Source organism: Heteronotia binoei, chromosome 3 (assembly GCF_032191835.1).
Source record: "Heteronotia binoei isolate CCM8104 ecotype False Entrance Well chromosome 3, APGP_CSIRO_Hbin_v1, whole genome shotgun sequence".
Classification (NCBI taxonomy): Eukaryota; Metazoa; Chordata; class Lepidosauria; order Squamata; family Gekkonidae; genus Heteronotia; species Heteronotia binoei.
Genome location: NC_083225.1, coordinates 181,684,817 through 181,712,061, shown reverse-complemented (window position 1 = coordinate 181,712,061; position 27,245 = coordinate 181,684,817). Strand labels below are relative to the sequence as shown.

Here is a 27,245-nt window from a genome sequence, read left to right as displayed (position 1 = left end):
TCTCAAATGATCAAATGGGCAATTAATGTAAATAAAGAAATGCAGATGGAAACTTGGGAATATCTGTGGAAGAACTCTATGAAACTTTCAACATGTCAAAGTATTAAAGAAAACTGTTTTAAGATGATGTATAGATGGTATATGACTCCTAAAAAATTAGCAAAGATGAATAACAAGATGCCAGACAGATGTTGGAAATGTAAAAAGCATGAAGGTTCTTTCTACCATATGTGGTGGACTTGTGAAAGAGCAAAACAGTATTGGCAAATGATTCAACAAGAAATTTCTAGGATATTGGGATATGAAGTAATGAAAGTTGCAGAGACTTTCTTATTGGGATTACAAATGGAAAAATTTCCAAAAGAAGATAGAACTTTAATCTGGTACTTGCTTTCAGCTGCTAGGACATTGTATGCGCAGTTGTGGAAGCAAGAAAAAATACCAGAGAAATGGGATTGGATTATAAAAGTTATGACATGGAGTGAAATGGACAAATTAACAAGAATATTAAGAGACTATGATTTAGAAGTTTTTAAGACGGAGTGGAAAAAGTTTAGAAGATATATAGAAAAAGAGTAGAAAATAAAAGGACATTGGACAATTTTTGATAATAATTAAGCTTTAAAAAGAAGAACATAAATTTTTGTTTTAATAGTTAAGGGTACCTTTAATATTTTTTTTAAGTAAATAACACTGGCGGGGGTCAAGTAATGGGGGGAGGGATGGGTGGAAAGTAATATATGGGGTAGATAAAAGAAATTTTTAAAGATGTAAGATATAGATATAGATTTATTACCATATGTTACTAATAAAAATTGTTTTACCAAAGAATTTGAAATTTAAAAGGAAGGAAGGGGGATGAATGACTCTGGATGAAGAGACTTCATTTAGGCCATCAAACCTGTGTTTGGTGTTATATCTTGTCTCACCATGTGATCTGAGGCAGAATTGTTTTATCTGATGTACACTGCCCAGAGCCTGGCCTAGGCCAAGATAGGGAGATTAAGCAAATCAAATAAATAAGAATAATAACAATCTCTGGCAACGTTATAGGATTCCAGGTAGCAGAGCTGAGAGGCCAGTCAGAGTAGACATCACAGGGCAAATAGATGATTTAGTGGCCAGTTAAGCATGTTCCTGTTTCCTGAACTTCCTCATGGAATGTTCCTCAGACAGCTGAACTAGAGATTATGGCAGCCACTGGTCCTACCTGTGACCCTCAACACCATTTTAGCAAAAATGTTGATCATTTAAAAATATTGTGAGGCCTACAGCACAGGGGAACCAAGCAATCTTTTCCCTCACCCCATACCTTTTCAAGTACCAAACAGCATGCTGCCGAAATTGAGCTGGAAAATTCCCGTAGATTTGAGGGCGCAGTCTGGTAAGGGTGGAGTTTGGAAAGGGGAGGGACTTCAAAAGGGTATATTGCCAGAGGACCGCCCTCCAATGCAGCCATTTTTTTTTCAGAGGAACTCCAAGAGCAGGGCTTTTTTTGAGCAGGAATTTCGTTCCGGCTGGCTTGGTGTCGGAGGTGTGGCCTAATATGCAAATGAGCCCCTATGAGCTTTTTTTTAAAAACAAAAAAAGCCCTGACCAAGAGATTTTGGGGGTGGGGGTTTGGACAGGGGTATATAATTAGGAATTTTGTTCCGGCTGGCTTGGTGTCGGAGGTGTGGCCTAATATGCAAATGAGCCCCTATGAGCTTTTTTTAAAAAACAAAAAAAGCCCTGACCAAGAGATTTTGGGGGTGGGGGTTTGGACAGGGGTATATAATGCCATAGAGTTCACCATCCAATGCAGCCATTTTCTCCAGGGAACTTGATCTAGGTTGTTTGGAGAACAGCTGTAATTCTAGATCTCCAAGTACCACTTGAAGGCTGGCAATCCTACAAGACAGACTCCCCAGGGGTTTCAGCACTTGAAAAGTTGCATTGGGACGATATAAGACTGCCTGGTCCAACTGCAGCGCAAGAAGTTTTTTTCATTGGTCAAATGCTTCTCTAAAATGGCATCTAATTTGGCCCATACCCTGTACAAAATGAAGAAGAAGAAGAAGAAGAAGAAGAAGAAATTGGATTTATATCCTGCCCTCCACTCTGAATCTCAGAGTCTCAGAGCAGCTCACAATCTCCTTTTTCTTCCTCCCCCACAACAGACACCCTGTGAGGTGGGTGGGTCTTTCAAGGACAACCTCTGCCAAAGCTATGGCTGACCCAAGACCATTCCATCAGGTGCAAATGGAGGAGTGGGGAATCAAACCCGGTTCTCCCAGATAAGAGTCCATGCACTTAACCACTACACCAAAGTGGCTCTACACCAAAATGGAGGTTTGGGAACTAGAAACGTGTTGCTATTTTATGTCGTCTGCTTCGGGAGAATGGCCTTTATTACTATTGTGAGTCTAATAACACATCCTGCATTGCTTTTGACAAAATCTATTTCCTGATAAGTCTTGGAAAAATAATGGCTCGCCTGGAGCGCTCATCATTAGGCAGCTAATTACACAGCATCTGATTGCCAAATAACCTGAACAGCTGCTTGATGGTACTAATGACTGGGCTAATGACTCTTCAGTTTCTTCCCTTTCCTGAGTCCTGAGGCACTCTGTTTTTCTCCGAGCTGGCAGGAGAACTTCCCGATGGAAGGGCTCACTGGTTCTTGTGTGAATGAAAAAGCCAGAACAGCAAGCTATATATATATATTTTTACAAAGACCTTCACAAAATCAAAATGCTCTGTGAGACTTGTAGGAAAAAGGATCCTGCAACTGAGTCACCACGATACACTTTTACACCTTATCACTGATCTTCTTTGGCACAGCCGTGAAGGAGTTAGAAGAGATTCTTAAGTGTTAAGATGAGTTGCTGGTGACCAAGATCGAGATAATTCATGCCATAGTATTCCCTTTTAACATGTATGGGTGTGAAAGTTAAGAACATAAGAGAAGCCATGTTGGATCTGTCAGCATATGCTTGCTAGTAAGACTTCAGGCTGGAGTCTAATGCAACTGACAGTTCATGGCCTGAGACAGTTCCTGACAGCTTCCCTTAGCAGGTGCAAACCGGTTCTGTCCAGAGGACTTGTGCTTATGCAGAATGACTCAGCACTGTGTGCTGATTGGTGCTTGTATACAGCTATGTGTATATAACTGAGGAGAGCTTGCACAGTGTATCCTCTGCTATCGTATGTATTGTCCGGCGAAGCACTTTGACCAGTGCATACCAGGACAACTATAACTTGTAAATCTGTAAATAAATGTATATAGTTAGCACAAATATATATAGTTAAGCCTCTTGAACCCAGAGCATAGCAGCGACTATGCCAACAGGATCAGGCCAATGGCCCCTTCAGTCCAACACTCTGTGTCACGCAGTGGCCAAAAAACCCAAGTGCAATCAGGAGGTCCACCAGTGGGGCTAGAAGCCCTCCCACTGTGCCCCTCCCAAGCACCAAGAATACAGAGCATCACTTGCCCCAGACAGGGAGTTCCGACAATACACTGTGGTTAATAGTCACTGATGGACCTCTGCTCCATATGCTTATCCAAACCCCTCTTGAAGCTGGCTATGCTTGTTGGACGATGAAGAAAGGTGAGGGAAAGAAAGTTGATGCATTTGAATTTTGGGGTTAGAAGAGAGTTTTCATGGATACTGTGGACCACCAAACCACCCAAATCAGTGTGTTCTAGATCAAATCAAGCCTGGACTCTCCCTAGAAAGTAAAACAACTAAACTGAAGCTATCATACTTTGGTCATACCACGAGAAGACAAGAGTCACTGGAAAAGACAAGAATGCTAGGAAAAGTGGAAGGTAGAGGGAAAAGAGGAAGACCCAACATGAGATGGCTTGACCTGAACAGGGGTAGAATGCTAGCAGGAGCTCTATTGCATATTAGGCCACACACCCCTGATGTTGCCAATCCTCCAAGAGCTTACAAAAAAGAGCCTTGTAAGCTCTTGGAGGACTGGCTATGTCAGGGGTGTGTGGCCTGATATACAAAGGAGCTCCTGCTAGAATTCCACCCCTGGGAGTGGCTATTTGCAAAGGCCTGCAAAGAGCATTATGGCTCTGAACCTGAAGGACTGAACAAAAAATCACTTAGACTACAATAAATCATTTGGAAAACACCATTGGGTTTAAATGTGCCTGGGAAGTGCAAATTTGAGAACATATATAGGAAGATATTTGTGACTAATCCCAACCTGGTGTGCTGCTACACGGTCACCGATGAAACTGATAAAGTTGTTGTGATACTTGCATCCCGAACCTGTGTATTTTATGAATGCTTTTAAGAACTGGCTGTTTACAATAAGCCGTTACTCTGACATTATGGATAGGTTCTTTGAAAAAATGTGCAGAACTCAACTTATTAGGCATTGTTCTACATAAAAACTTTTAGGGTAGGCTAGATAAGTCAAGGAGCCCCGTAGCTCAGAGTGGTAAAGCGGCAGTACTGCAGTCCGCGCTCTCTGCTCACAACCTGAGTTCAATCCTGGCAGAAGCTGGGTTAAGGCAGCCGGCTCAAGGTTGACTCAGCCTTCCATTCTTCCGAGGTCAGTAAAATGAGTACCCAGCTTGCTGTGGGGGGGAAGTGTAGATGACTGGGAAAGGCAATGGCAAACCATCCCATAAAAAGTCTGCCATGAAAATGTCGTGATGTGATGTCATCCCAGAGTCGGAAATGACAGGTGCTTACACAGGGGACTAACTACCTTTACCTTTTTTTTTAAAAAAAAAGATAAACCTATTTATTTACTTACTTCCTTTAACCCCAGCTTTCTCCCGAAATGGAGACCCAAAGTCTTTTAAAACCACTCTCCTCTCTTCTATTTTATCCTCATAACAACCCTGTGAGGTAGACTAACCTATGTGTGACTGGCCAAAGGTCACCCAGCAAGTTTCCATTCCAGAGTGAGAATTTTATTTACTGATTTACTTTATTTATATCCCAATTGGGACCTAAAGCGGCTTACATTGTTCTCCCCTCCTCCATTTTCTCCTCACAACAACCTTCTGAGCAGGGCTTTTCTTGTAGAAAACGCCCAGCAGAAACTTATTTGCATATTAGGCCACACCCCCTATGCAACCATTGTTCCACACAGAGCTTTTTTTTTAGAAAAAGCCCAGCAGGTACTCATTTGCATATTAGGCCACACCCCCTGACACCAAGCCAGCCGGAACCGCATTCCTGCACGTTCCTGCTCAAAAAAGCCCTGCTTCTAAGGTAGGTTAGGCTGAGAGGGTGTGACTGGCCCAAAGTCATCCAGCAAGATTTCATGGCAGAACAGGGATTCGAACCCGGGTTTCCCATATCCTAGTCTGCCACTCTAACCAGCGTGCCACACCAGCAATTTTTGTTTCCCTTGTATCACAGATAACAGCAAGGTACCTGCTTTCCTTCCTCCTCAGACTGCAAATGTGTCTCTTATGAGTGGAAAGGATGTATGCCATTACACAGGGGTGTCGAACTCATTTGTTATGATGGACGGATCTGACATAAATGAGACCTTGTTGGGCTGGGCCATGTGTGTCATACAATGTAATGCCAGGTAGCAGAGATGTAAACTTTATAAAGGACACAAACAATTTTTTTTTTAAAAAAACTTAAAATAAAACATGATTAATACATTAGCACTTGTTGGTCTTAATGGTGCTTCCTTTGTATCTCTCCTGGGCGATCCAAGGAACTGGGCAAAGGAAGCTCTGGCTCTTTCCTTCCTTTCCCATGTGACCAGGAGAAGGAGGAACCTCCACCAATAGAAGGAAGAGAGGCTTGACTCAGTAGCTCTGCTGTGCGATTGAGAGAGCCTGTCAAAGCAAGCTATCCTTCCCACCCTTTCTCCCCAAGGGAGGAGCCTCAGCCAATGGAGAAAACAGAGGCTTTGCTCTGTAGCTCCTGTGCAATTGAGCAACTCTGGCAAAGCAAGCAGTGATACAGAAGGAAGCAAGAGAGAGGGAGAAAGAAGCAGATGACAGCCAGTTGCTTGGGGGCCTGATAGGAGCCCTCTGGGGACCTGATTTGGCCCCCGGGCTGCATGTTTGACACCCCTGCCATAGAAGAAGAAGAACTACAGATTTATACCCCGTCCTTCTCTCTGAATCAGAGACTCAGAGCGGCTTATAAGCTCCTATATCTTCTCCCCCCACAACAGACACCCTGTGAGGTGGGTGGGGCTGAGAGGGCTCTCACAGCAGCTGCCCTTTCAAGGACAACTCCTACAAGAGCTATGGCTGACCCAAGGCCATTCCAGCAGCTGCAAGTGGAGGAGTGGGAAATCAAACCCGGTTCTCCCAGATAAGAGTCCACACTTAACCACTACACCAAACAGCATAACAAATAAGGTTGTTGTTCATGTCGGCACTGGTTACCAAACTACACAATGCCTACATACAAGGTAAATGTTCCACTTGCCTCAAAGGATGAGCCGACCCCGAATAAATGCAAACAATTCGAAAGTGCTTACTGTAGGGACAGAATATACAATATGGAACTGGTGATTTGTGGACTTGCTCTAAGGACCAAACTACACGTAATGTTTTGTACGAGCTCCCATGGAAAACTGGCCAACATACTGCAGCTACATGTCCTCAGCAGGTACATAGCCAGAAAATTCTCGTTTGGGGGCGGGGGGGGGGTGCACGGTAAAAAATTTTGGTTGGAGGGCCCCCCTGGCGGTCCCCACTCTCTCTGCTGCCACTTCTCTGGCGGCCCCACCCCCCTCCGTGAGGCACCTTCCCCCTCCCACCCACTCACCAACCCAGCAACAGTAAAGAGCAGGCTCCTGGGGTTTTTTCAAGCCCCCCCCCCACGCCGATCACTTGATCATGGGGAAAGCCATGCTGACGCCGGGTGGGTGGGTGAGTGAGAGGGAGGGGGAGAGGTGCCGTGCAGAGGGGGGCAGGACCGCCAGAGCTGCAGGAAGATCGGGCCGCCCTCCTTCCCTTCGTTGCCCATTCTCCCCCCCCCCCCGCAGCTGGTCCTTGCCCGCTGCCCTCCATCGCACCCCCCTCCCCCGCGCTGCGGCTGCTCCTTACTGCTCCCTCCCAGCTGGTGAGGCTTCTTATCCTCTGAAGAGCCCGCTAGAGAAGACTTCGCTCTCCCTCCTTCCTGAAACCAGAAGTGAAGGGGAGCGAAGTCTTCTCTTGCGGCCTCTTCAAAGGATACGAAGCCGCGCCAACTGGGAGAGAGCAGGGGCTGGGGAATGGAGGGGCCATAAAGGTCCAGGAGGGGTTGGGGGGGGCCATCTCCCCCACCCCATGGCTACGGACCTGGTCCTCTGTCACGGGCTGGGACCAGGCCAGGCAAAGTCCAGAGGCAGTCCAAGGTCTGTAGCTGGGTAGCAAGGAGGGTCCAAAGCGCCAAAACCAAATCACCATCCAGGTATCGCAGGTCAGAGGTTCAGAAGCCGAAGTCAGGGGGTCCAGAAGTCAATGCCAGAGTCAGGGGGTCCAGAAGCCGAAGTGGATGCTAGAACGTCAGGTAAGTGACAAGTTGCTTCCACAAAGCCTTCTCTCAAAGCCCACAGCTATATAGCCCTCTGCTGTCTGTTGCCCATTTGGGCTAATTGCTGACTCAGAGGGCAGCCAGGATCCTGCTGAGACTCAAGCACCCTCACTCCTAGAAGGGCCAGAATCCTTTCAAAACTCAGGGCTCAGGGAGTGTCTTGCTCGTGAGCGTGCCGCCCTCCTCCGATCCCTGAGGTCCTGACGAAGGCGGTCACGCACACGAGCCACCCGAGAGGGCGAGGCAGGGGGGCTTGGATCTTCTCCAGCAGGAGGCAGGGGCACTGGTGCAGGTGGCAGGGGCACAGTTTCTTCTGCAGGCTCGGCTTCTTCTGCAGGGCCCCCAGCACCCATGACATCCTCAGTGACTGGTGTAAAAGTAAAGAGTCCAGTAGCACTTTGAAGACTAACAAATTTGATTGTAGCACAAGCTTTCGAGAAACACAGCTCTCTTCATCAGATGCATCTGATGAAAAGAACTGTGTTTCTCAAAAGCTTGTGCTGTAATAAAATTTGTTAGTCTTAAAGGTGCTACCGGACTCTGCTATTTTGCAGAGAGTCTGATTTGGATCAGGACCACGGTGCTGGGGGAGAGGAGGAGCCCCTCCCTCCCCTCTGGTGATCCCTTCCAGAACTTAAACAACCGAGGAACCATTCGTAGGGGATTATTTCTCCCAAGGAAATTCAAGCTTTCAGTGCCGATTCTGCCCCAAATGGACAAATCCCCCTGGACTGTTTTGGCTTCCAAAAATAGTATTTGGGCTTCCAAAAACAGCATTTGCACAGCCCTTGTGCTGTGATCTCAATGTGATTTATGAAGTGCATTTATGTGGAGTTTCCACCAGGGATGCATTGAAAGTCCTTCTGGCAAGCTCTGTAAAACATAATGTGAAAGTTTGGCCCTAAGATCATATGAAGTTAGTTCTAGAACAAAGTGGAGCTATGACTGTTCTTCCTACTGTTTTAATCTAGTCGTCATTCAGGAAGTTGTCTTTGTTCACCAAGAAACATCACATTTATGGCCCCCTCCTCACCTTGGCAGCAAAGTACCCAGTCACCTTCATCTGGAAAGGACTGGATCATTCTGTAGCTGAAGTTTCACAAGACTGATGTTCCTTCCTGTACAACATTTCCCAGCACACATCACTGAGTATTTTATACAGCACTTCAGGCCAGGGGTGTCAAACATGTGGCCCAGGGGCAGAATCAGGCCCCTAGAGGGCTCCTACAGGCCCATGAACAACTGTCATCGGCTTCCTTCCCCCTCTCTCTTGCTTCCTTCTGCATCACAGCTTTCTTTGGAAGGCTTGCTCAATCGCACAGGAGCTACAGAGCAAAGCTCCTCCCTTGGGGATGAAGTGGGGGAAGGAGAGCTAGCTTTGCCAGGCTCCCTCAATTGCACAGCAGAGCTTCTGAGCCAAGCCTCTCTTCCTTCTGTTGGTTGAGGCTCAGCAAGCCAGTGAGCTCAATTCGGCTGAGCGTGTGTGTTTGTTTGCGTCCTTTATGAAGTTTATATCCTGACCTGGTATTACATTTTATGACACACATGGCCCGGCCTGACAAGGTCAGGATCCAGCCCTCATAGCTAATGAGTTCAACACCCTTGCTTTAGGTGTTTCATGTACATTACTGTAATTCCTGCAATACCCCAGCAAGGTGGGCCAGTATTGTTATCAGTATATTGTACAAGGAAACCTAACATTGAGAGAGCCTACGGACACCAGGATGATCAGAGAACCATGATGAACCAAAACCAAGTGTAGATTTCTCAGTGCATCGAATTTTTGTCTATGGGGAGAGAATTCAATCACATAAATTGCCACTTACAGCCTGGAGTGGTACAGACCAGACACATTCTTATGCGCTCAGTGGGTTGTATGCTCCAGTCTCCGTCTATATGGGGAAAAGATGTTTCTCTCTCTCTCTCCTGGGGGAGCCTGTGATGATATCAGTTAATTGTAAGGAAATGCTAGTCTCCTATCAGATTTCCACAGATGTAAATAACCTCATCTCAAGAGTCTTCAAGCACAAAGGGTCACTTCTCAGACCACCCACGGAGCGGTCCATTAAAATGATTTTCTCTGCTGGAATCTCGGCTGAAAGCTAAATGTTTACTTGCCTCATTTTCAGCTGTTTTGCTTTCAAAGAGGCTAAGGGGGAAGAACAACATTTGCTGTGCAGAATTCCACTCACTTGCTGGAGACGGCCTGCATGAACTCATCTATCAGGTCATCGTAGCGTTTCCCACGAACCCGCTTGTGTTTCAGACCAATGTACAGTGGATCATTCAGAAGGGCCTAAAGCCGTGAGAGAAAAGGAGAAGTCTGGTTATTGGACATTGTAACAGAAGCCGAAAATCTGCACGATTTGAGTTTCCACTGTTTCCAAGGGTTATCTCCATTTCAAAGTTTTTACTTTTCTAGAAGATCCAGTCACTCCTGAGAGCCATGATGGTGTAGTGGTTAAGTGCGCAGACTCTTATCTGGGAGAATGGGGTTTGATTCCCCACTCCTCCACTTGCAACTGACGGAATGGCCTTGGGCCAGCCAGAGTTGTCCTTGAAAGAGAAGCTTCTGGAAGAGTTCTCTCAGCCCCACCTACCTCACAGGATGTCTCTTGTGTGCAGGGCTGGTGCGTGGGAGTAGGCAAAGTAGGCAGTCGCCTAGGATGCCACCTGGCCTAGGGGGCACCACTGGGCGCCCCCTCCCTGACACATGATTCTGGCTCCTGACCGCTGTCACCTTGTCCTCTCCCATCACCAAACTGCCCTCAACAAAGCCAAGCCAACTCCTCTCCCCGATGTGCATCTTGGTCTCCCACCTCATCTGGCGTGGCCGGCAAGCACTTATTCTCACGAGTTTTTAAATAACTTGTCACATTTTTTTTTGAAAAATTAAAATTCAGTAAATTAAAAATGTGAAAAGTTTCAAGTTTGGCACTCTTCATTTTCCTTATATATTTTTTTAATAATGGGGGGGGGGGCGCTAGTGGGTGATTCGCCTAGGGCACTGGAAAGCCTAGCACCGGCCCTGGTTGTGGGGGAGGAAGCTAAAGCAGATTGTAAGCTGCTCGGAGACTCTAAGTGAAGGGCAGGATATAAATCCAATATCATCTTCTTCTTGTTCTCCAGATGTCTTGAAATACAACAAGGAAAGCTAAAGATGCACAACAGGTCTTCTGGAAGTCTACTGGGGCATAGCTTGTTGCATTGTGTTTCAAGGCACCTGGGCAAGTGAAAAGTGTTTTGTGCCCTGGAAGCTGGGTGGAAGCGATGGGGCTGAATGTTATTCATGACCTGAATCCCAGACCTGACTCACGGCACACATAAGCCAAGAATGTTCTTCCCAAGTGCTGTTGGACAAGCTTCTTCTCACAACAAGCATGGTACTGAGGGAGGAGAGACGTTGGCCTTATTTATTGATTGATTAACTAGAGCCCCGTGGTGCAGAGTGGTAAGCTGCAGTACTGCAGTCCAAGCTCTGCTCACGACACGAGTTTGATCCCGTGGAAGCTGGGTTCAGGTAGCCGGCTGAAGGTTGACTCAGCCTTCCGTCCTTCCGAGAACGGTAAAATGAGTACCCAGCTCGCTGGGGGGAAAGTGTAGATGACTGGGGAAGGCAAACCACCCTGTAAAAAAAGTCTGCCATGAAAACGTTGTGATGCAACGTCACCCCAGATTCGGAAACGATTGGTGCTTGCACAGGGGACTACCTTAACCTTTTTTTGTTGATGAAAACATTTATACTCTGCCTTTCAAGACAGCTTATGAGTTAAACGGAAAAAAAAAATTCTAGTTAAAACCAGAATACAAGAACCAATCCCAGGTCTTCCTCTCCATCATCTCCTTAAAAGATTCATTCAAACTCCCTCAAAAGCCCTGGTAAACAAGTAAGCAGAAGGTCGGACCAGAACCAATGGGTTGAAAGAAAATCAAAGGAGTTTATGGCTAAACATCAGGAAGAACTTCCAGACAGAGCAGTTCCTTGGTGGAACAGGCTTCCTCGGGAGGTGATGGACTCTTCTTCTTTGGAGGTTTTTAAACTGAGGCTGGATGGCCATCTGACAGCAATGAGGATCCTGTGAACTTAAGCAGATCACAAGGAGGAGGGCAGGAAGGGTTGCATCAATGGTGAGTTCTCATGGCTTTTCCTTACATGCCCAGGGAAATCCTGATCATCACTTTGGGGTCAGGCAGCAATTTTTCTCCAGGCTAGTTTAGCAAGGGATCCTGGAGGTTTCTTGGAGAGCCAGTTTGGTGTAGTGGTTAAGTGTGCGGACTCTTATCTGGGAGAACCGGGTTTGATTCCCCACTCCTCCACTTGCACCTGCTAGCATGGCCTTGGGTCAGCCATAGCTCTGGCAGAGGTTGTCCTTGGAAGGGCAGCTGCTGTGAGAGCCCTCTCCAGCCCCACCCACCTCACAGGGTGTCTGTTGTGGGGGAGGAAGGTAAAGGAGATTGTGAGCCGCTCTGAGACTCTTCGGAGTGGAGGGCGGGATATAAATCCAATATCATCTTCTTCTTGCCATCTTCCAGGCATGGAATAGGGGTCACTGGGGTGTGTGTGGGGGGGAGGGGGAGGTATTTGTGAGTTTCCTGCATTGTACAGGTTGATGGTACTGGAGATCCCTTCCAACTCTATGATTCTAAGCCTTGCAGCATCTCCTGAAGATGTTCAAGAAAGGGGCAGGAGTCACGATGAAAAAGGCCCGGGCTCTGGTTGACGCCAAGTAGGCCACCCTAAGTGGTAGGACAGATGGTTGCCTGAAGACCACAGTTGATACACAGGGACCAATGCAAGGAGATGGCCGTTCCCTCTCACACCATTTTCTAGAGCTGAAACAGCCATAGGGGTTACCATGTAGCTCACTCTGGAGTTCCATGTGTCACCGTCAGGACACGTGGTGCCCCAGAGCCAGGCAAACACCTTCTCTGTGGCTTTTTGTCTTAGGAAGTCCAGGGCTTTTTTTTTTTTTAGCAGGAACTCCCTTGCATATTAGGCCACACACTCCTGATGCAGTCAATCCTCCTGGAGCTTACATTAGGCCCTGTACTAATATGCAAAGGAGTTCCAGCTACAAAAAAAGCCCCGAGGAAGCCCCTCGCCCCACTATACTCGTGAGCAGTGTGTGTGTGTGTGTGTGTGTGAAACAGTGGGAGGGCTTCTAGTGTCCTGGCCCCACTGGTGGACCTCCTGATGGCCCCTGGGTTTTGGCCACTGTGTGACATAGAGTGCTGGACTGGATGGGCCATTGGCCTAATCCAACATGGCTTCTCTTATGTTCTTATGTCTTGGGCAGTGATGCTCTATTGTTGGAGCATAGGAGGAAACATAAGAAGAAACAGTGAGAGGGCTTCTGGAGTTCTGGCCCCACTGGTGGACCTCCTGATGGCACCTGGGTTTGGGCCACCATGTGACACAGAGTGTTGGACTGTATGGGCCATTGGCCTAATCCAACATGGCTTCTCTTATGTTCTTATGTCTTGGGCAGTGATGCTCTATTGTTGGAGCATAGGAGGAAACATAAGAGGAAACAGTGAGAGGGCTTCTGGAGTTCTGGCCCCACTGGTGGACCTCCTGATGGCCCCCTGGGTTTTGGCCACTTTGTGACACAGAGTGTTGGACTGGATGGGCCATTGGCCTGATCCAACATGGCATCTCTTACATTCAAAAACTGACTCTAAAGTTTGTGGATGTTGAGTTGGGAGGCAGACCCACGAACTCACCCGGGTCATGCATATTGTTTAGCTGAGCTCACAGATGAGACACTGGTGTCAGAGGTGGCCCGGAAACTACTGCCTGAGGCCCTTGTATCACCTCGCCTCATTATAAGTACTCCTAATGCACAGAGGTGCTCTCCCCACCCAAATCAATGGTTAAAGAGGCTTCGAAGAGAAGTCAGGTTTAGAGTGCTGGAATTTGAAGAGGTGGGTGGGAATCCCCAGTGATTTTGTTTTACAAGCTGTCACGTTTAGACCATGTCCTGCAGTTCCCAACCATACACTCCCAGCCTCAGCTGGTTTGCAAATGATTTTCCCCGTCCAGCCGCTGTGCTGCTTGCAAGCCGGAGCGACAGACCTTTCCGATGACTCACAGGAAAGTCTGTCTTTGAAAGTGCCAGTCTAGCATGGTGGGAAATCGGCTGCTGGCTCCCTGGGATGGAAATTTAGACAGGTGTGTTGACTGGCTGGGTGACTAATCGGCCTTGACGAGCAAGTGGAAAAAGTTCCTGCTCTCGCCCTGGATGCTGAATCACCTGGATGGAAGACAGAGGCCACAAGGGCATCCTAACTGGTGAGTGACCTATTGTCCCGCAACGTTTCCAAAGTTGTTCGGTGGCCGCTTACATGCAGCACTTCATCCCATTGTTTTCCCCCTCAAAACTGCAAGGACACAGCTGTGTTCCCTCACCGGGAAGGGGATTCCCTGAACTGTGACTCAGGCTTCTCTCTATTGTGCCACAGTGTTTTGTGGAGCGACATTTTTGGCACAGGCGACAGAAGGCGTTTGTGGTCTTCCATCTCCCTGGGTAGCTGACTGGTTGCCTCCCTTCTGAACCTGAGGTGATTTCGTGGTTGACTGCTGTGGCTTGTCAAACCTCAGCTGGACGCTGGGAAGAATTTTCTAATTATTACAGAAAGCCAAAATTAAATGAGCACTCCAATGGTACATTCAGGACTTTTTTTTTTTTGTAGCAGCAGGCCTCAGATTCAGCAACAGCTCACAGGAGCAGAGCTCCTGAACCTTTCTGAGGGTTCCCCCTCTTCCTCCCCACCTACCTTGCCCATTGAATAGTAGGTGCAGCTGCATAACAATCCCTGGATTAGGAGAGCAGCCAGCCAACCGGTCACCAGGGGCTTTGCCTTGCCCTCAGCAGCCCTTGTTAACCCCTGAAGAAGCCCGTGTCACCCTTTCTCCACTTCTTATGTGATTTTGGGTGGTGAGTGGCTCGCTGGCCTTTTGACTGGCGGTGGGGCAGCCCAGGAGAGCCCCAGGTGAGCGAGGCTTGCTTGGGATGGCTGACACATGCCATCAACAGAAGGTGCACTAAATTCTATCAACTCAGCATCTGCCTTCAAATGCTTCTTGAATTATGATTGTCATAATAAAACCTAACTCCCATCATACTTTTTAAATTACTTTCTCCTGTGTGGCCACAGTGGCATGATGAAGATTTCCATCTGTCGGCTTTATGTTTCGGTTATTTTCCCATTTCTTGTGGGGAAAAATATTAGAAAGTTTGTCAAATCTTAGAGTTCAGCAAAATTCTCACAGGAGGTTTGAACAATGGAGCCCAGAAGCAAGTATTTTTTTGGGGAGGGGGTTTAGGAAAGAAAGAGCACAATAAAATTTAGAGGTTCCGGAACTCTGCTCCTGTGAGCCCTTGCCCAAAATGAGGCCTACCTCCAAGCAAAACCTCCTCTTGTAGTTGGCCCTGAACCTCTGGCATTTAGGGGTACACGGTCTCTCAGTATAGAGGTACAATTTTGCTAATTGCCATGGATGGAGCTCTCCTCTGTGAATTAAAAAAAAAAAAGGCAGTCCCCTGTGCAAGCACCAATGGTTTCCGACTCTGGGGTGACGTTGCTTTCACAACATTTTCACGGCAGACTTTTTACGGGGTGGTTTGCCATTGCCTTCCCCAGTCATCTACGCTTTCCCCCCAGCAAGCTGGGTCCTCATTTGACCGACCTCAGAAGGATGGAAGGCTGAGTCAACCTGGAGTTGGCTACCTGAAGCCAGCTTCCGCCGGGATTGAACTCAGGTCGTGAGCAGAGCTTAGGACTGCAGTACTGCAGCTTTAACACTCTGCGCCACGGGGGTTCTTTCTGTGAATTTACCAAATCCCTTTTTAAAGGCATCTAAGATGTTGGTCTTCACTACTTCCTGTGTCTCACAGGATGTTGCGTGAAGGTTAAGTGCTTATGTTTGCTTATCCTGAATCTACTGCTTGGCAGCTCATTGGAAGCTTCCAAGTTCCAACATTTTGCTAGAGGGAGAAAAAGTTCTCTCTCTCAGCTTTCTCCACATCATTTGATCAACCTCTGTTATGTCCCTAAGAACATAAGAGAAGCCATGTTGGATCAGGCCAATGGCCCCTTCAGTCCAACACTCTGTGTCACATAAGAACATAAGAGAAGCCATGTTGGATCAGGCCAATGGCCCATACAGTCCAACACTCTGTGTCACATAAGAACATAAGAGAAGCCATGTTGGATCGGGCTAGTGGCCCGTCCAGTCCCACAATCTGTGTCACATAAGAACATAAGAGAAGCCCTGTTGGATCAGGCCAGTGGCCCATCCAGTCCAACACTCTGTGTCACATAAGAACATAAGAGAAGCCACGTTGGATCAGGCCAGTGGCCCATCCAGTCCAACACTCTGTGTCACATAAGAACATAAGAGAAGCCATGTTGGATCAGGCCAATGGCCCATCCAGTCCAACACTCTGTGTCACATAAGAACATAAGAGAAGCCATGTTAGATCAGGCCAATGGCCCATCCAGTCCAACCCTCTGTGTCACATAAGAACATAAGAGAAGCCATGTTGGATCAGGCCAATGGCCCATCCAGTCCAACATTCTGTGTCACATAAGAACATAAGAGAAGCCATGTTGGATCGGGCTAGTGGCCCGTCCAGTTCCACACTCTGTGTCACATAAGAACGTAAGAGAAGCCACGTTGGATCAGGCCAATGGCCCATCCAGTCCAACACTCTGTGTCACATAAGAACATAAGAGAAGCCATGTTGGATCAGGCCAATGGCCTATCCAGTTCCACACTCTGTGTCACATAAGAACATAAGAGAAGCCATGTTGGGTCAGGCCAGTGGCCCATCCAGTCCAACACTCTGTGTCACATAGAAGCCATGTTGGATCAGGCCAATGGCCTATCCAGTCCAACACTCTGTGTCACATAAGAACATAAGAGAAGCCACGTTGGGTCAGGCCAGTGGCCCATCCAGTCCCACACTCTGTGTCACATAAGAACATAAGAGAAGCCACGTTGGGTCAGGCCAGTGGCCCATCCAGTCCAACACTCTGTGTCACATAAGAACATAAGAGAAGCCACGTTGGGTCAGGCCAGTGGCCCATCCAGTCCCACACTCTGTGTCACATAAGAATATAAGAGAAGCCCTGTTGGATCAGGCCAATGGCCCATGCAGTCCTACACTTTGTGTCACATAAGAAGATAAGAGAAGCCATGTTGGATCAGCCAATGGCCCATCCAGTCCAACACTCTGTGTCACACAGTGGCCAAAACCCCCCAGGTGCCATCCGGAGGTCTATCAATGGAGTCAGGACCTTCCTTAAACCATCTCACCCCACCCCTTCAAAAAAAAAAATCAAATTTTTATGGACAAGCATCATCAGCCTCAGGGCTTCCCAGTTCTTTCACTGTAAAAAAAGGAAGTCCCCTTTGCAAGCACCAGTCGTTTCCGACTCTGGGATGACGTCACATCATGACATTTTCACTGCAGACTTTTTACGCGGTGGTTTGCCCTTGCCTTCCCCAGTCATCTACACTTTCCCCCCAGCAAGCTGGCTGCTCATTTGACTGACCTCGGAAGGATGGAAGGTGAGTCAATCTTGAGCCGGCTATCTGAACCCAGCTTCCGCCAGGATCAAACTCAGGTCATGAGCAGAGAGCTCGGACTGCAGTACTGCAGCTCTTTCACTGCACCACGGGGCTCCTTTTCACTCTTTCACTGTACTAAGTCATTAAATCAAGCTTGTGAATAGCCATTTATGTGGCAAGTATGGTATATAGTGTTTAAACAGTCTTATAAACAGTCACCTGTGGTGAGTTAGGATAAAAAGAAGAAGAAGATATTGGATTTATATCCCGCCCTCCACTCCAAAGAGTCTCAGAGCGGCTCACAATCTCCTTTACCTTCCTCCCCCACAACAGACACCCTGTGAGGTGGGTGGGGCTGGAGAGGGCTCTCACGGCAGCTGCCCTTTCAAGGACAACCTCTGCCAGAGCTAAGGCTGACCCAAGGCTATGCTAGCAGGTGCAAGTGGAGGAGTGGGGAATCAAACCCGGTTCTCCCAGATAAGAGTCCGCACACTTAACCACTACACCATACTGGCTAACCTTGAGGTGACCAGGTAGGGTAGCTTCAGATGGATGATTTTTTTGTGGGTTTGATGACTGTACTGTACCAAGTATTCCCTTTTCATTGTTCTTTTAAACCAAATGATGTATGGAGAGATAAAAATCAAAAGGGCCATCATACTTTTCTGAGAATCACCAGTTTAAATAACAGCAGACTTCTCTTCCAGATTTCTAAGCAAAGTGCCTCATTGATTAAAGAAAATTGCTTCATTATGCTGTGATGCCAAACTTGGCTTCATGTTAAAAAGCTTTACATACATTGGCTGATTAAACCCGTCACTTCACAGGGAACGCCGACACCCACTTTTTTGGGAGCCATTTCTGTTTTGAAGGAGTCAGTTGCGCTGTCCAATTATTTGACGTGCAGCAATTATGTGTGGCTTATTTTCAAGGCATTGTGCAGATCAAATTGGTCGTGTCCAACTTGGATGCCAAGATTTCTGCACCTCCGTTTCAAAATGGCATCAGCAGCACATATTGTACCGGCAGCTGCTTGGATAATTGCTGTAGACTCCACGTGGCTCTCGTACAGACCTGCTCAACGGCTAAGACCTTCTTCAGATGTTCTGCTTGGTATGCCTGCACCATTTGAAGTAAGGAAAGGGGCACTCAAGGACAGGGTCGTTTTGGTTGTGGCTCCTTGTCTTGCACCAGACACCAAACTAGATGAGATCTGGACCCCAGACAGAACTGTTCTTACTCTCCCATGTAGACCAACAAAGTTTAATTCTGAGTCTTAAAGGTGCCACTGGACTCAAACTTTCTTCTATTACTTCAGACCAACATAGCTGCTCATCTGAATCTAACTTCATGGCAGGCACCACATTAAGCCGTGTGGAATGGAACGTCAAGGTATCTGAAGAAGTGCGCATGCACAAGAAAGCTTATACCAGGGGTGGCCAAACTTGCTTAATGTAAGAGCCACACAGAATAACCATCAGATGTTTGAGAACTGCAGGACAGGAAGGAAGGAAAGAAGGCAGGCAGGCAAATAGATGAGAAGGGAGAAAGGAGGGAGAGATGGGAAGAAAGAAACTTTAGATGCATTCTTCAAGCTGCCTGTTGGCTTAGCTTGGAGAAGTGATTTAAATGCCTTTTCCAAGCTGACGAATGGGGCAGTGGGGGTTTGAGAGCCTCATATGTGAAAGAGCCACAGTTTAGCCACTCCTGGCTTATATCCAGAATTACATTTTGTTGCTTTAAAAGCTGCCGTTGGACTCAAACTTCGTTTTTCATTCAAATACAATAACCTCAGTTTAGTCATTTTAGCTTCTCATGAGTTCAGGCTTGATTTGATCTAGAACCCACTTCCTTGTCTTTTCAGTGATCTGTAAAACTCTCTTCTGAAACTACATTTCAAAAGGAAGGATATATAAATGAATAAACAAACAAACTAATAAATGAATAAATAAGATGCATGAAACTATTCTTAGTGCCATTTGAGAAAACACCCTCCAAATTGCTCCATCTTCAAAAAAAATATTTTACCGGTGTCTTTTCAAAGCATCCTCTTATTAAGCTGTTAGCAGAAAAAGAAAAACATTTCTTATTAAAAAAAAAGAAAGGATTTTTGTTGAATAAACTTGGCCAGAGCAAAACAGCGATGAGATATTTACCGACCATAGAGAATTTTTTAAAAAGGAAAAAAAAAAAAGCCTTTGCAGATGTCCTTTTGGCGCAGTCTAAAACTGCTGGATCGTATCCCTTTCTGAGTCATAAGGCCGAGAACCGCCAACAGACGCAATCCTCTTGTATGATTATCATAAGCATTAAAGTGCGTGATTTGACAAAAACACTGAAACCAATTAGCCTGCAGCTGCCCGCTGGGGATTCTCTAGTTTACTGAAATGTAATCTCCTCCAAACAGGCACGGGGACGTGTCGGTTTCCTTGCGATTATCGTAGGGGAAGTCCAATCTGCACCTTCCCTGTCAGGATCTTTTAAAACCCGCCTTATTGCGTTGAAAGATGGAGTGACCCCACACTCTGGTTGGCAGAGAGCTCTAACTGCCGTTTCCAGCAGGAGGACGTCCAGCTAGGTATCCGCTCTCGCAAAACCTGCTGACCCCAAAGCGGTTTGTGTGAGCTGACAGAGTTCCCAGCTACGCTACAATGGTTGCTTGTGTCTTCGAGAGAGACCGGGGGGGTGGAGTCAGACAACCATTCATCCTTCTCAGGTATCTCTGATTGTCACGCGCACACACCTGGTTCCAGCCTAATTTTTAAAGCTGGTCTCTGCCTGGAGACCATCGGTTTAGAAGACAGTGGGTTCAATGGAGGTAAGGCCAGCAACATAAACATTGAACATGAAGCTGCCTTATAATGAATCAGACCCTCAGTCCATCGAAGTCAGTATTGTCTACTCAGACTGGAGGGTCTCAAGCTGAGGTTTTTCACACCTATTTGCCTGGTCCCTTTTTAATTGGAGATGCCGGGGATTGAACCTGGGACCTTCTGCTTACCAAGCAGATGCTCTACCACTGAGCCATCGTCCCTCCCCTGTAACTTTTCAGAGCTTCTAGAGTGCATCAGCAGAATGAAGAATTCGAGGACCCTCTGGTTGTGACAAGGTTTACTTATTAGCAGGGCTTTTCTTTGTAGCAAGAACTCCTTTGCATATTAGGCCACACACCCCTGATGTAGCCAATCCTCCTGGAGCTTACAGTAGGCCCTGTACAAAGAGCCCCGTAAGCTCTCTGAGGATTGGCTACATCAGGGGTGTGTGTGACCTAATATGCAAAGGAGTTCCTGCTACAAAAAAAGCCCTGCTCATTAGTGTGGGTTGCTTTGGGGCAGCAGCAAGTCGGCCTTTTCGAGTCAAGCTCTGCAATTTTACAATCCTAAGCTGAGCTCCAGAAGTACAAACGCTTGCATGCAACAAACAATACCTGATCTTTAGTTACATGCAGGGCTTTTTTTGTAGCAGGAACTCCTTTGTATATTAGGCCACCCTGCCCCCGCCCCCGATGTAGCCAATCTTCCAAGAGCTTACAATAGGCCCTGTAAGAAGAGCCCTGTAATCTCTTGCAGGATTGGCTACATCAGGGGCATGTGGCCTAATATGCAATGGAGCTCCTGCTACAAATAAACAGCCATGGTTACATGTAAACTTCAGGGTCCCCCTCACTGCCAGTCTTGAAGCAGTGGCTCTAGGCCAGGGGTGGCCAAACTTGCTTAACATAAGAGCCACAAAGAATAAACATCAGATGTTTGAGAGCCGCAAGACATGAATGTCAGATGTTTGAGAACTGCAGGACAGGAAGGAAGGAAGGAAGGAAGGGAGGGAGGGAGGGAGGGAGGAAGGAAGGAAGGAAGGAAGGAAGGAAGGAAGGAAGGAAGGAAGGAAGGAAGGAAGGAAGGAAGGAAGGAAGGAAGGAAGGAAGGAAGGGAGGGAGGGAGGGAGGGAGGGAGAGATGGGAAGAAAGCAACTTTAAATTTAGATGCATTCTCCAAGCCGCCTGCTGGCCTAGCTTGAAGAAGTGATTTAAATGCCTTTTCCAAGCTGGCCAACGGTGCAGTGAGGGTTCGAGCCACACAATATATGTGAAAAAGTCACATGTGGCTCCCAAGCCACAGTTTGGCCACCCCTGCTCTAAGCTTATTCGGCATAGACCAGGGGGATGGGCTGCATGGCCTGTATGGCTCCTTCTAACTCTCTGAGCGCCAGTTTGGTGTAGTGGTTAAGCGCACGGACTCTTATCTGGGAGAACCGGGTTTGATTCCACACTCCTCCACTTGCACCTACTGGAATGGTCTTTGGTCAGCCATAGCTCTCGTAGGAGTTGTCCTTGAAAGGGCAGCTGCTGTGAGAGCCCTCTCAGCCCCACCCACCTCACAGGGTGTCTGTTGTGGGGGAGGAAGGTAAAGGAGATTGTGAGCCACTCTGAGACGCCGAGATTCAGAGTACAGGGCAGGATATAAATCCATTATCTTCTTCTGATTCTATGATTCTAGCACAGAGAAAAATCAGCAAGTTCTCTCACCTCGTTGTCTGTGCCAACGTCTAGAAGTACAGGAAGGCACTGCTGAGGGTGAACGCCACCACAAGCTGTGTAGAGAGCAAGTTTTCCAACTGGGATTCCCATGCCATGACCTCCTAGGTCTCCCAGACCTAGAATTCTCTCTCCATCTGTCACCACAATAGCCTGCAAATGAGCAAAAGAATTGGTTATGGGGAGATATATTGCATGAGGTTCAGTAAGAATCAAGATTAAAACAGATGTGAAATATGGATATAGAGTTTCCAACAGGTACGGAGAACAAAAATCACTTCTGAGTCCAGTCACTTTAAGAGAGAATTAATAGGATGTTATTCAACAGGTGATGTTATATACCTGTCTGGAGATCAGAGGAACCTGTTTGGAAGCCACATCACTGCATTTATTACAAACTTTTCCTTTGTTTCCAAAGTTAAACCCTGAAAGACTCATTCTGCAAATCTGTAGCATCCATGGTCCATGGAAGGCATTGACTGGCTAACACCCCTGAAGACAATAAGTACACTTTTACACACAGAATAACGCACTTTCAGTCCACTTTCAACGTTCTGTAGCAATCCTCAGTAAGTGTGTTTTGCCATTTCCAGGGCTTTTTTTGTAGCAGGAACTCATTTGCATATTAGGCCACACACACCCTGATGTAGCCAATCCTCCTGGAGTTTACAATAGGCCCTGTACTAAGAGTCCTGTAAGCTCTTGGAGGATTGGCTACATCAGGGGTGTGTGGCTTAATATGCAAAGGAGTTCCTGCTACAAAAAAAGCCCTGGCCATTTCACACAGTAAAATCCAGTTGCAAAGTGAAATGAAAGTGGATTGAAAGGACATTATTCCCTCTTTGTGTAACAGTCTCTTAAGAAAACTTCTCCACTACCGCCCTGAACAATTTGGCAACACCCTTTTACCCTCCCCAAAGGATTTTTTAAACCCCCCTTGCCCCAGATGCACCATATTGCTACCATTTAGCTCAGTAAAGAGACAAAAAGAAGCCCTTTAAAAGGCTGAAATAGAATGCAAAGAACGCAGAGCTTAGTTTTGACAGTTTGGAGACAGAGGCTATGGTAACTGTGTGTGTGTGCGTGGGGGGCGGGGATGGACATCGAAGTGGATGTTCTGTCCTCAGCTGCCTTGCACAAATAGGTGCTCAACTTTGCACTGAGCCTTGAGAGAAGACTGACGAAGGGTAAAACCAACGAAACCGTAGGAAATCCAGGAAATACAGTCTTTTGATCTCTTTGTGAGAAAGTTGTGCAGAACTGTCTCCACCCCTGTCTCCACCCAGATTCCAAACTGCAGGAAGCAGCTGAAGTCTGTGCCTCGGAGACGTGACTTTAGAAAACAGTCTGGGGGACCGTCGCGTGGGGGTTCATTGTATTATTTTGCTGTATGGACTTATTATAAATTATGCACTAAATGTTTGTTTACACACCTTTTGTGTGAGAGTGATAATTCAACCGGTGAGGTTTTGAAGGACGTATTGTGATCAAAAGCAACAGGGCTGAAGATTGTGTGAAACTTGGTGGCTTTGCTTTGCTGGGGGGGGGGAAATCCACACATTTAAACACTATTGCCTGGCTCCAGCCCAAAACCAGATTAAAGAATGAATAAATAAGGAAATAGGTGGGTCGGAAATCATTAAGACAGGGAGTGAATACTTCCTTGCCGGACTCCAAAATCCAGGAAGGCTACACTGGATGCCCTTAAGGTTGGAACTAATTGTGACTTCAGGGAAGTGACCTTATTTGCCTAACCGGCATCTTTTGAAAGGAGTCGCTCCAGTCTTTGTGATACACAGGAAGAATAAAAACATAGATTTAAAATAGCTGTAGCCCCTCTTTGTCTTTTAAGCAAGCGCGGTTTTAATTCCCCTTATCTTTCTGCCAGTATGACAAGCTTAAGACGGCAATTCGGTACCTGCTACGGCAAATGGCAAAAGAAAAAAATGGAGGACCTGATCCGTGAAAACTGTTCCTGTAAAAAGATCCAAGTGGGCAGCCGTGTTAGTCTGAAGTAGTAGAACAAAACAGGAGTCAAGTCGCACCTTTAACACCAACTTAGTTTTATTCAGAACGTAAGCTTTCGTGTGCTTTAAGCACACTTCATCAGATGAGGAATGAAGTGTGCTTAGAGCACACGAGAGCTTACGTTCTGAATAAAACTAAGGGGTCTTAAAGGTGCCACTTGACTCCTGTCTTGTTCCTGTAAAAGTCTTTGCTTTACTGCAGTCGAGTTCTCGCTACATTTAATTAAGGATGGTTTCCAGGGCTTTTTTTGTGGCAGGAACTCCTTTGCATATTAGGCTACACCCACATGATGTGACCAATCCTTCTGGAGATTACAGTAGGCCCTTCACTGCTCTTGGAGGATTGGCTACATCAGGGGTATGTGGCCTAATACGCAAAGGAGTTCTTGCTACAAAAAAAGCCCTGATGTTTTCCCATTTTTGATTGCCAGGTGTATGGTTAGGGCTCAATCTGCCAGAGAAAACTCCTGTGCAAACCCCACTGAAACGAATGGAAACCATTCGTGAGCGTGGTGAATTTTTACAGTTGAGCAGAGCAGTTTCAACCGAACAAGAGTGATTTTGGTGGCAGCCACATTTTGGAAAGAATGTTTGAACTGGGCCACGATTGGGAGAGACCGTAGCCCTGTTCACATATTACAGTATATGTGCACACAGTTTGGATGTACGCGTGAAACATAGGTTTATAAGAACCCAACATGCCTTTGCTGTACAAATGGCACTGGGAACCAGTACCTGAAAAAAAAAATGCAGTTTCAATTACATATTCAGCTGAATATGTGAGGAATTCAGCATGAGAATTCTCATGCTCAATCCTCAATTGAGAATAAAACAGCCAATATTGTAATGCTCCCGTATAGGCGCATTGGTGCAGTCTCGGGTTGCCAGGTCCGACTCAAAAAATATCTTAGGATTTTGGGGGTGGAGCCAGGAGCAAGGGTGTGACAAGCATGATTAAACTCCAAAGGGAGTTCTGGCAATCACATTTAAGGGGATCGCACACCTTTTAAATGCCTTCCCTCCATTTGAAGGATAGGGGCACCTTCTTTTGGGGCTCATAGAATTGGACCCCCTGGAGCTGCACAAAGTTGCAAGGAAAACATGGAATGAATTTTCCTTTAAAATCTATGGGTGTATAGACCTCAATGGGAAATCCATTCCTTGCAGCTTTGCAAGCCCAGAAGACAGCAAAGACAAGGCAGGAGGAGCTGGAAATGTAGCAGAGCTTCAAAGGGTGAGGACAGGAAGGGGAGGAGGGGGAGAAAAGAGCCCTGTGGGCCTGATTAAAACCCTGAGCCGGCCACACATGGCTCATAGGCCGGGAGTTTGACAGGAGCATGAGGGCACAGACTGATGGGATGGAATATCTCCATCACTCTGTAAAAGGTCAACTGGGCACATGACTGCAATCCCAAAGTGAGGCTGCAGACTCTGAAGGGTTAATCTCTGCTCCCCTTCCTGGGTGGCCCCAATCTGGCTCACGGCTGGCTGCACACCCGATTCACCTTTGGCAGACCAATGGAGACCTGCCATCGTTCTCATGTCTGCGTGTGCCCCAAGAAAGATCCATTTACTTAGCAGCAGAATAACAGGCATCGTGCGGAATTCCTCCCACCCCTCCAGTACAAAAGGTATTTATTTTAAAATATCCTTAACATATTTCAGATGATTAAAGGGGAAATCATAAGAGGATTGAAGCTCACACCATATGGCTTTGGTTTTGGTGGAAGATAAATAGGCGTTGCTCTTCACAGGGAAATAATGAGCGCACCAAAGGACTCGGTTATTTTCTTCTCCTCCAGGTCTCGCCAGTGGGGTTTTTAAAAAAACTGAGATGCTAAATTTTGCATAATTTATCTGTGGATAACTTTTTGAGGGTGTGGGTGGAGGAAAAGCTATTGTCCTGGCACAGAAAAAGAGGGTTTTTGTGTGCTTTTGTGGTCGCAGTTGCTGGCTAGTGCCGGTGTGCATCTGCGCCCCATTGTTCACGTTATACATCTTAGAAATCCAACACGATTCTTGTTCATCAGAAGTCTACAGTTAATCAGGTCAGGGGATAGTCTTGGTCCACCTCAAGCTCAAAGTCAAATTTCGCAAAGTGCTTAAGTCAACACTGTGACCCAGACATTGCCAATCCACATGCAGCAGAGAAGGAGGAGGAGGAGGAGAAGGTAGGATTTATACCCCGCCCTTCACTGGGAGTCTCAGAGTGGCTTACAGTCCCCACAACACACACTGTGTGGGGCTCAGAAAACTCTGACAGAAATTGCTCTTCAGAGAACAGCTCTGACAGAGTTATGACTATGTCAAGAGTGCTCTCGCCATAGTGTGTATGCTGACCTTTAATCTCGACAATATTATTTGACTTGCATTGCCCTGTAGTAAGTAACCCTGCGCTCTTTCAGCTTAGCTGCTATCTACTGCACTCCTTTGAAACCTTCATGTATCCACTATCACCCAGTGTCCAGAAACTTCAAGGTCACGGCATCTCGTTCACAGTGAACTGCTTGCCCCTGCAATGAAGGGGGCATTTAAAACATGATTTATTTAAAGAAGAAGAAGAATTGCAGATTTGTACCCCGCTCTTCTCTCTGAATCAGAGACTCAGAGCGGCTTACAATCTCCTAAATCTTCTCCCCCCACAACAGACACCCTGTGAGGTGGGTGGGGCTGAGAGGGCTCTCACAGCAGCTGCCTTTTCAAGGACAGAGGCTCAGAGCGGCTCACAATCTCCTTTACCTTCCTCCCCCACAACAGACACCCTGTGCTTTGGGTGGGGCTGGAGAGGGCTCTCACAGCAGCTGCCCTTTCAAGGACACAATCTCTGCCAGAGCTATGGCTAACCCAAGGCCATTCCAGCAGCTGCAAATGGAGCAGTGGGGAATCAAACCGGTTCTCCCAGATAAGAGTCCGCACACTTAAGAGAGCCAGTTTGGTGTAGTGGTTAAGTGTGCGGACTCTTATCCGGGAGAACCGGGTTTGATTCCCCACTCCTCCACTTGCACCTGCTGGCATGGCCTTGGGTCAGCCATAGCTCTGTCAGAGGTTGTCCTTGAAAGGGCAGCTGCTGTGAGAGCCCTCTCCAGCCCCACCCACCTCACAGGGTGTCTGTTGTGGGGGGGAAGGTAAAGGAGATTGTGAGCCGCTCTGAGACTCGTCGGAGTAGAGGGCGGGATATAAATCCAATATCTTCTTCTTCTTCTTCTTCTTAACCACTACACCAAACTGGCTCTCTATTTTTTAAAAAACATTTTTTTTATAAAAATCTTTAGTCATGTTTGTATCCTTTAAAAAGTTTATATCCCTGCTACCTAATCAACATGGCCCGGCATGACAAGGCCTCATTTATGTCCGATTCGGCCCTCATAACAAATGAATTCAACACCCCTGGGTTAAATGTAAAGAAAAAAAATCAATTGCCATGGAAGCACAGAAGCTTTTTCACAGTATCCACGGATCTTGTGGGAGTTGTGTTCCACAGGCAAAAATCCTTTTTTGCTTAAAAAAACTCTGCATTTGATCCAAGGCTCTGAATTTAAATATTTAGATGTGCAAGGGCCGGATATCAATCCAGCTCAATGGGTGAGCCTACACATCCTGAA

The 27,245-nt window shown here is 46.8% G+C and overlaps 1 protein-coding gene across 1 annotated transcript in view; it reads right to left on the bottom strand.

The window, feature by feature from the left end:
• Positions 1-27,245, bottom strand: part of ME3 (malic enzyme 3) — a 152,691-nt gene that overhangs the window by 42,982 nt on the left and 82,464 nt on the right. The window contains exons 6-7 of the mRNA XM_060234997.1: positions 21,608-21,769; positions 9,701-9,804 (exon numbers count right to left, since the gene is read on the bottom strand). Of these exons, the coding sequence (XP_060090980.1) occupies positions 9,701-9,804; positions 21,608-21,769 (266 nt within the window). The remainder of the gene's footprint in view (positions 1-9,700; positions 9,805-21,607; positions 21,770-27,245) is intronic.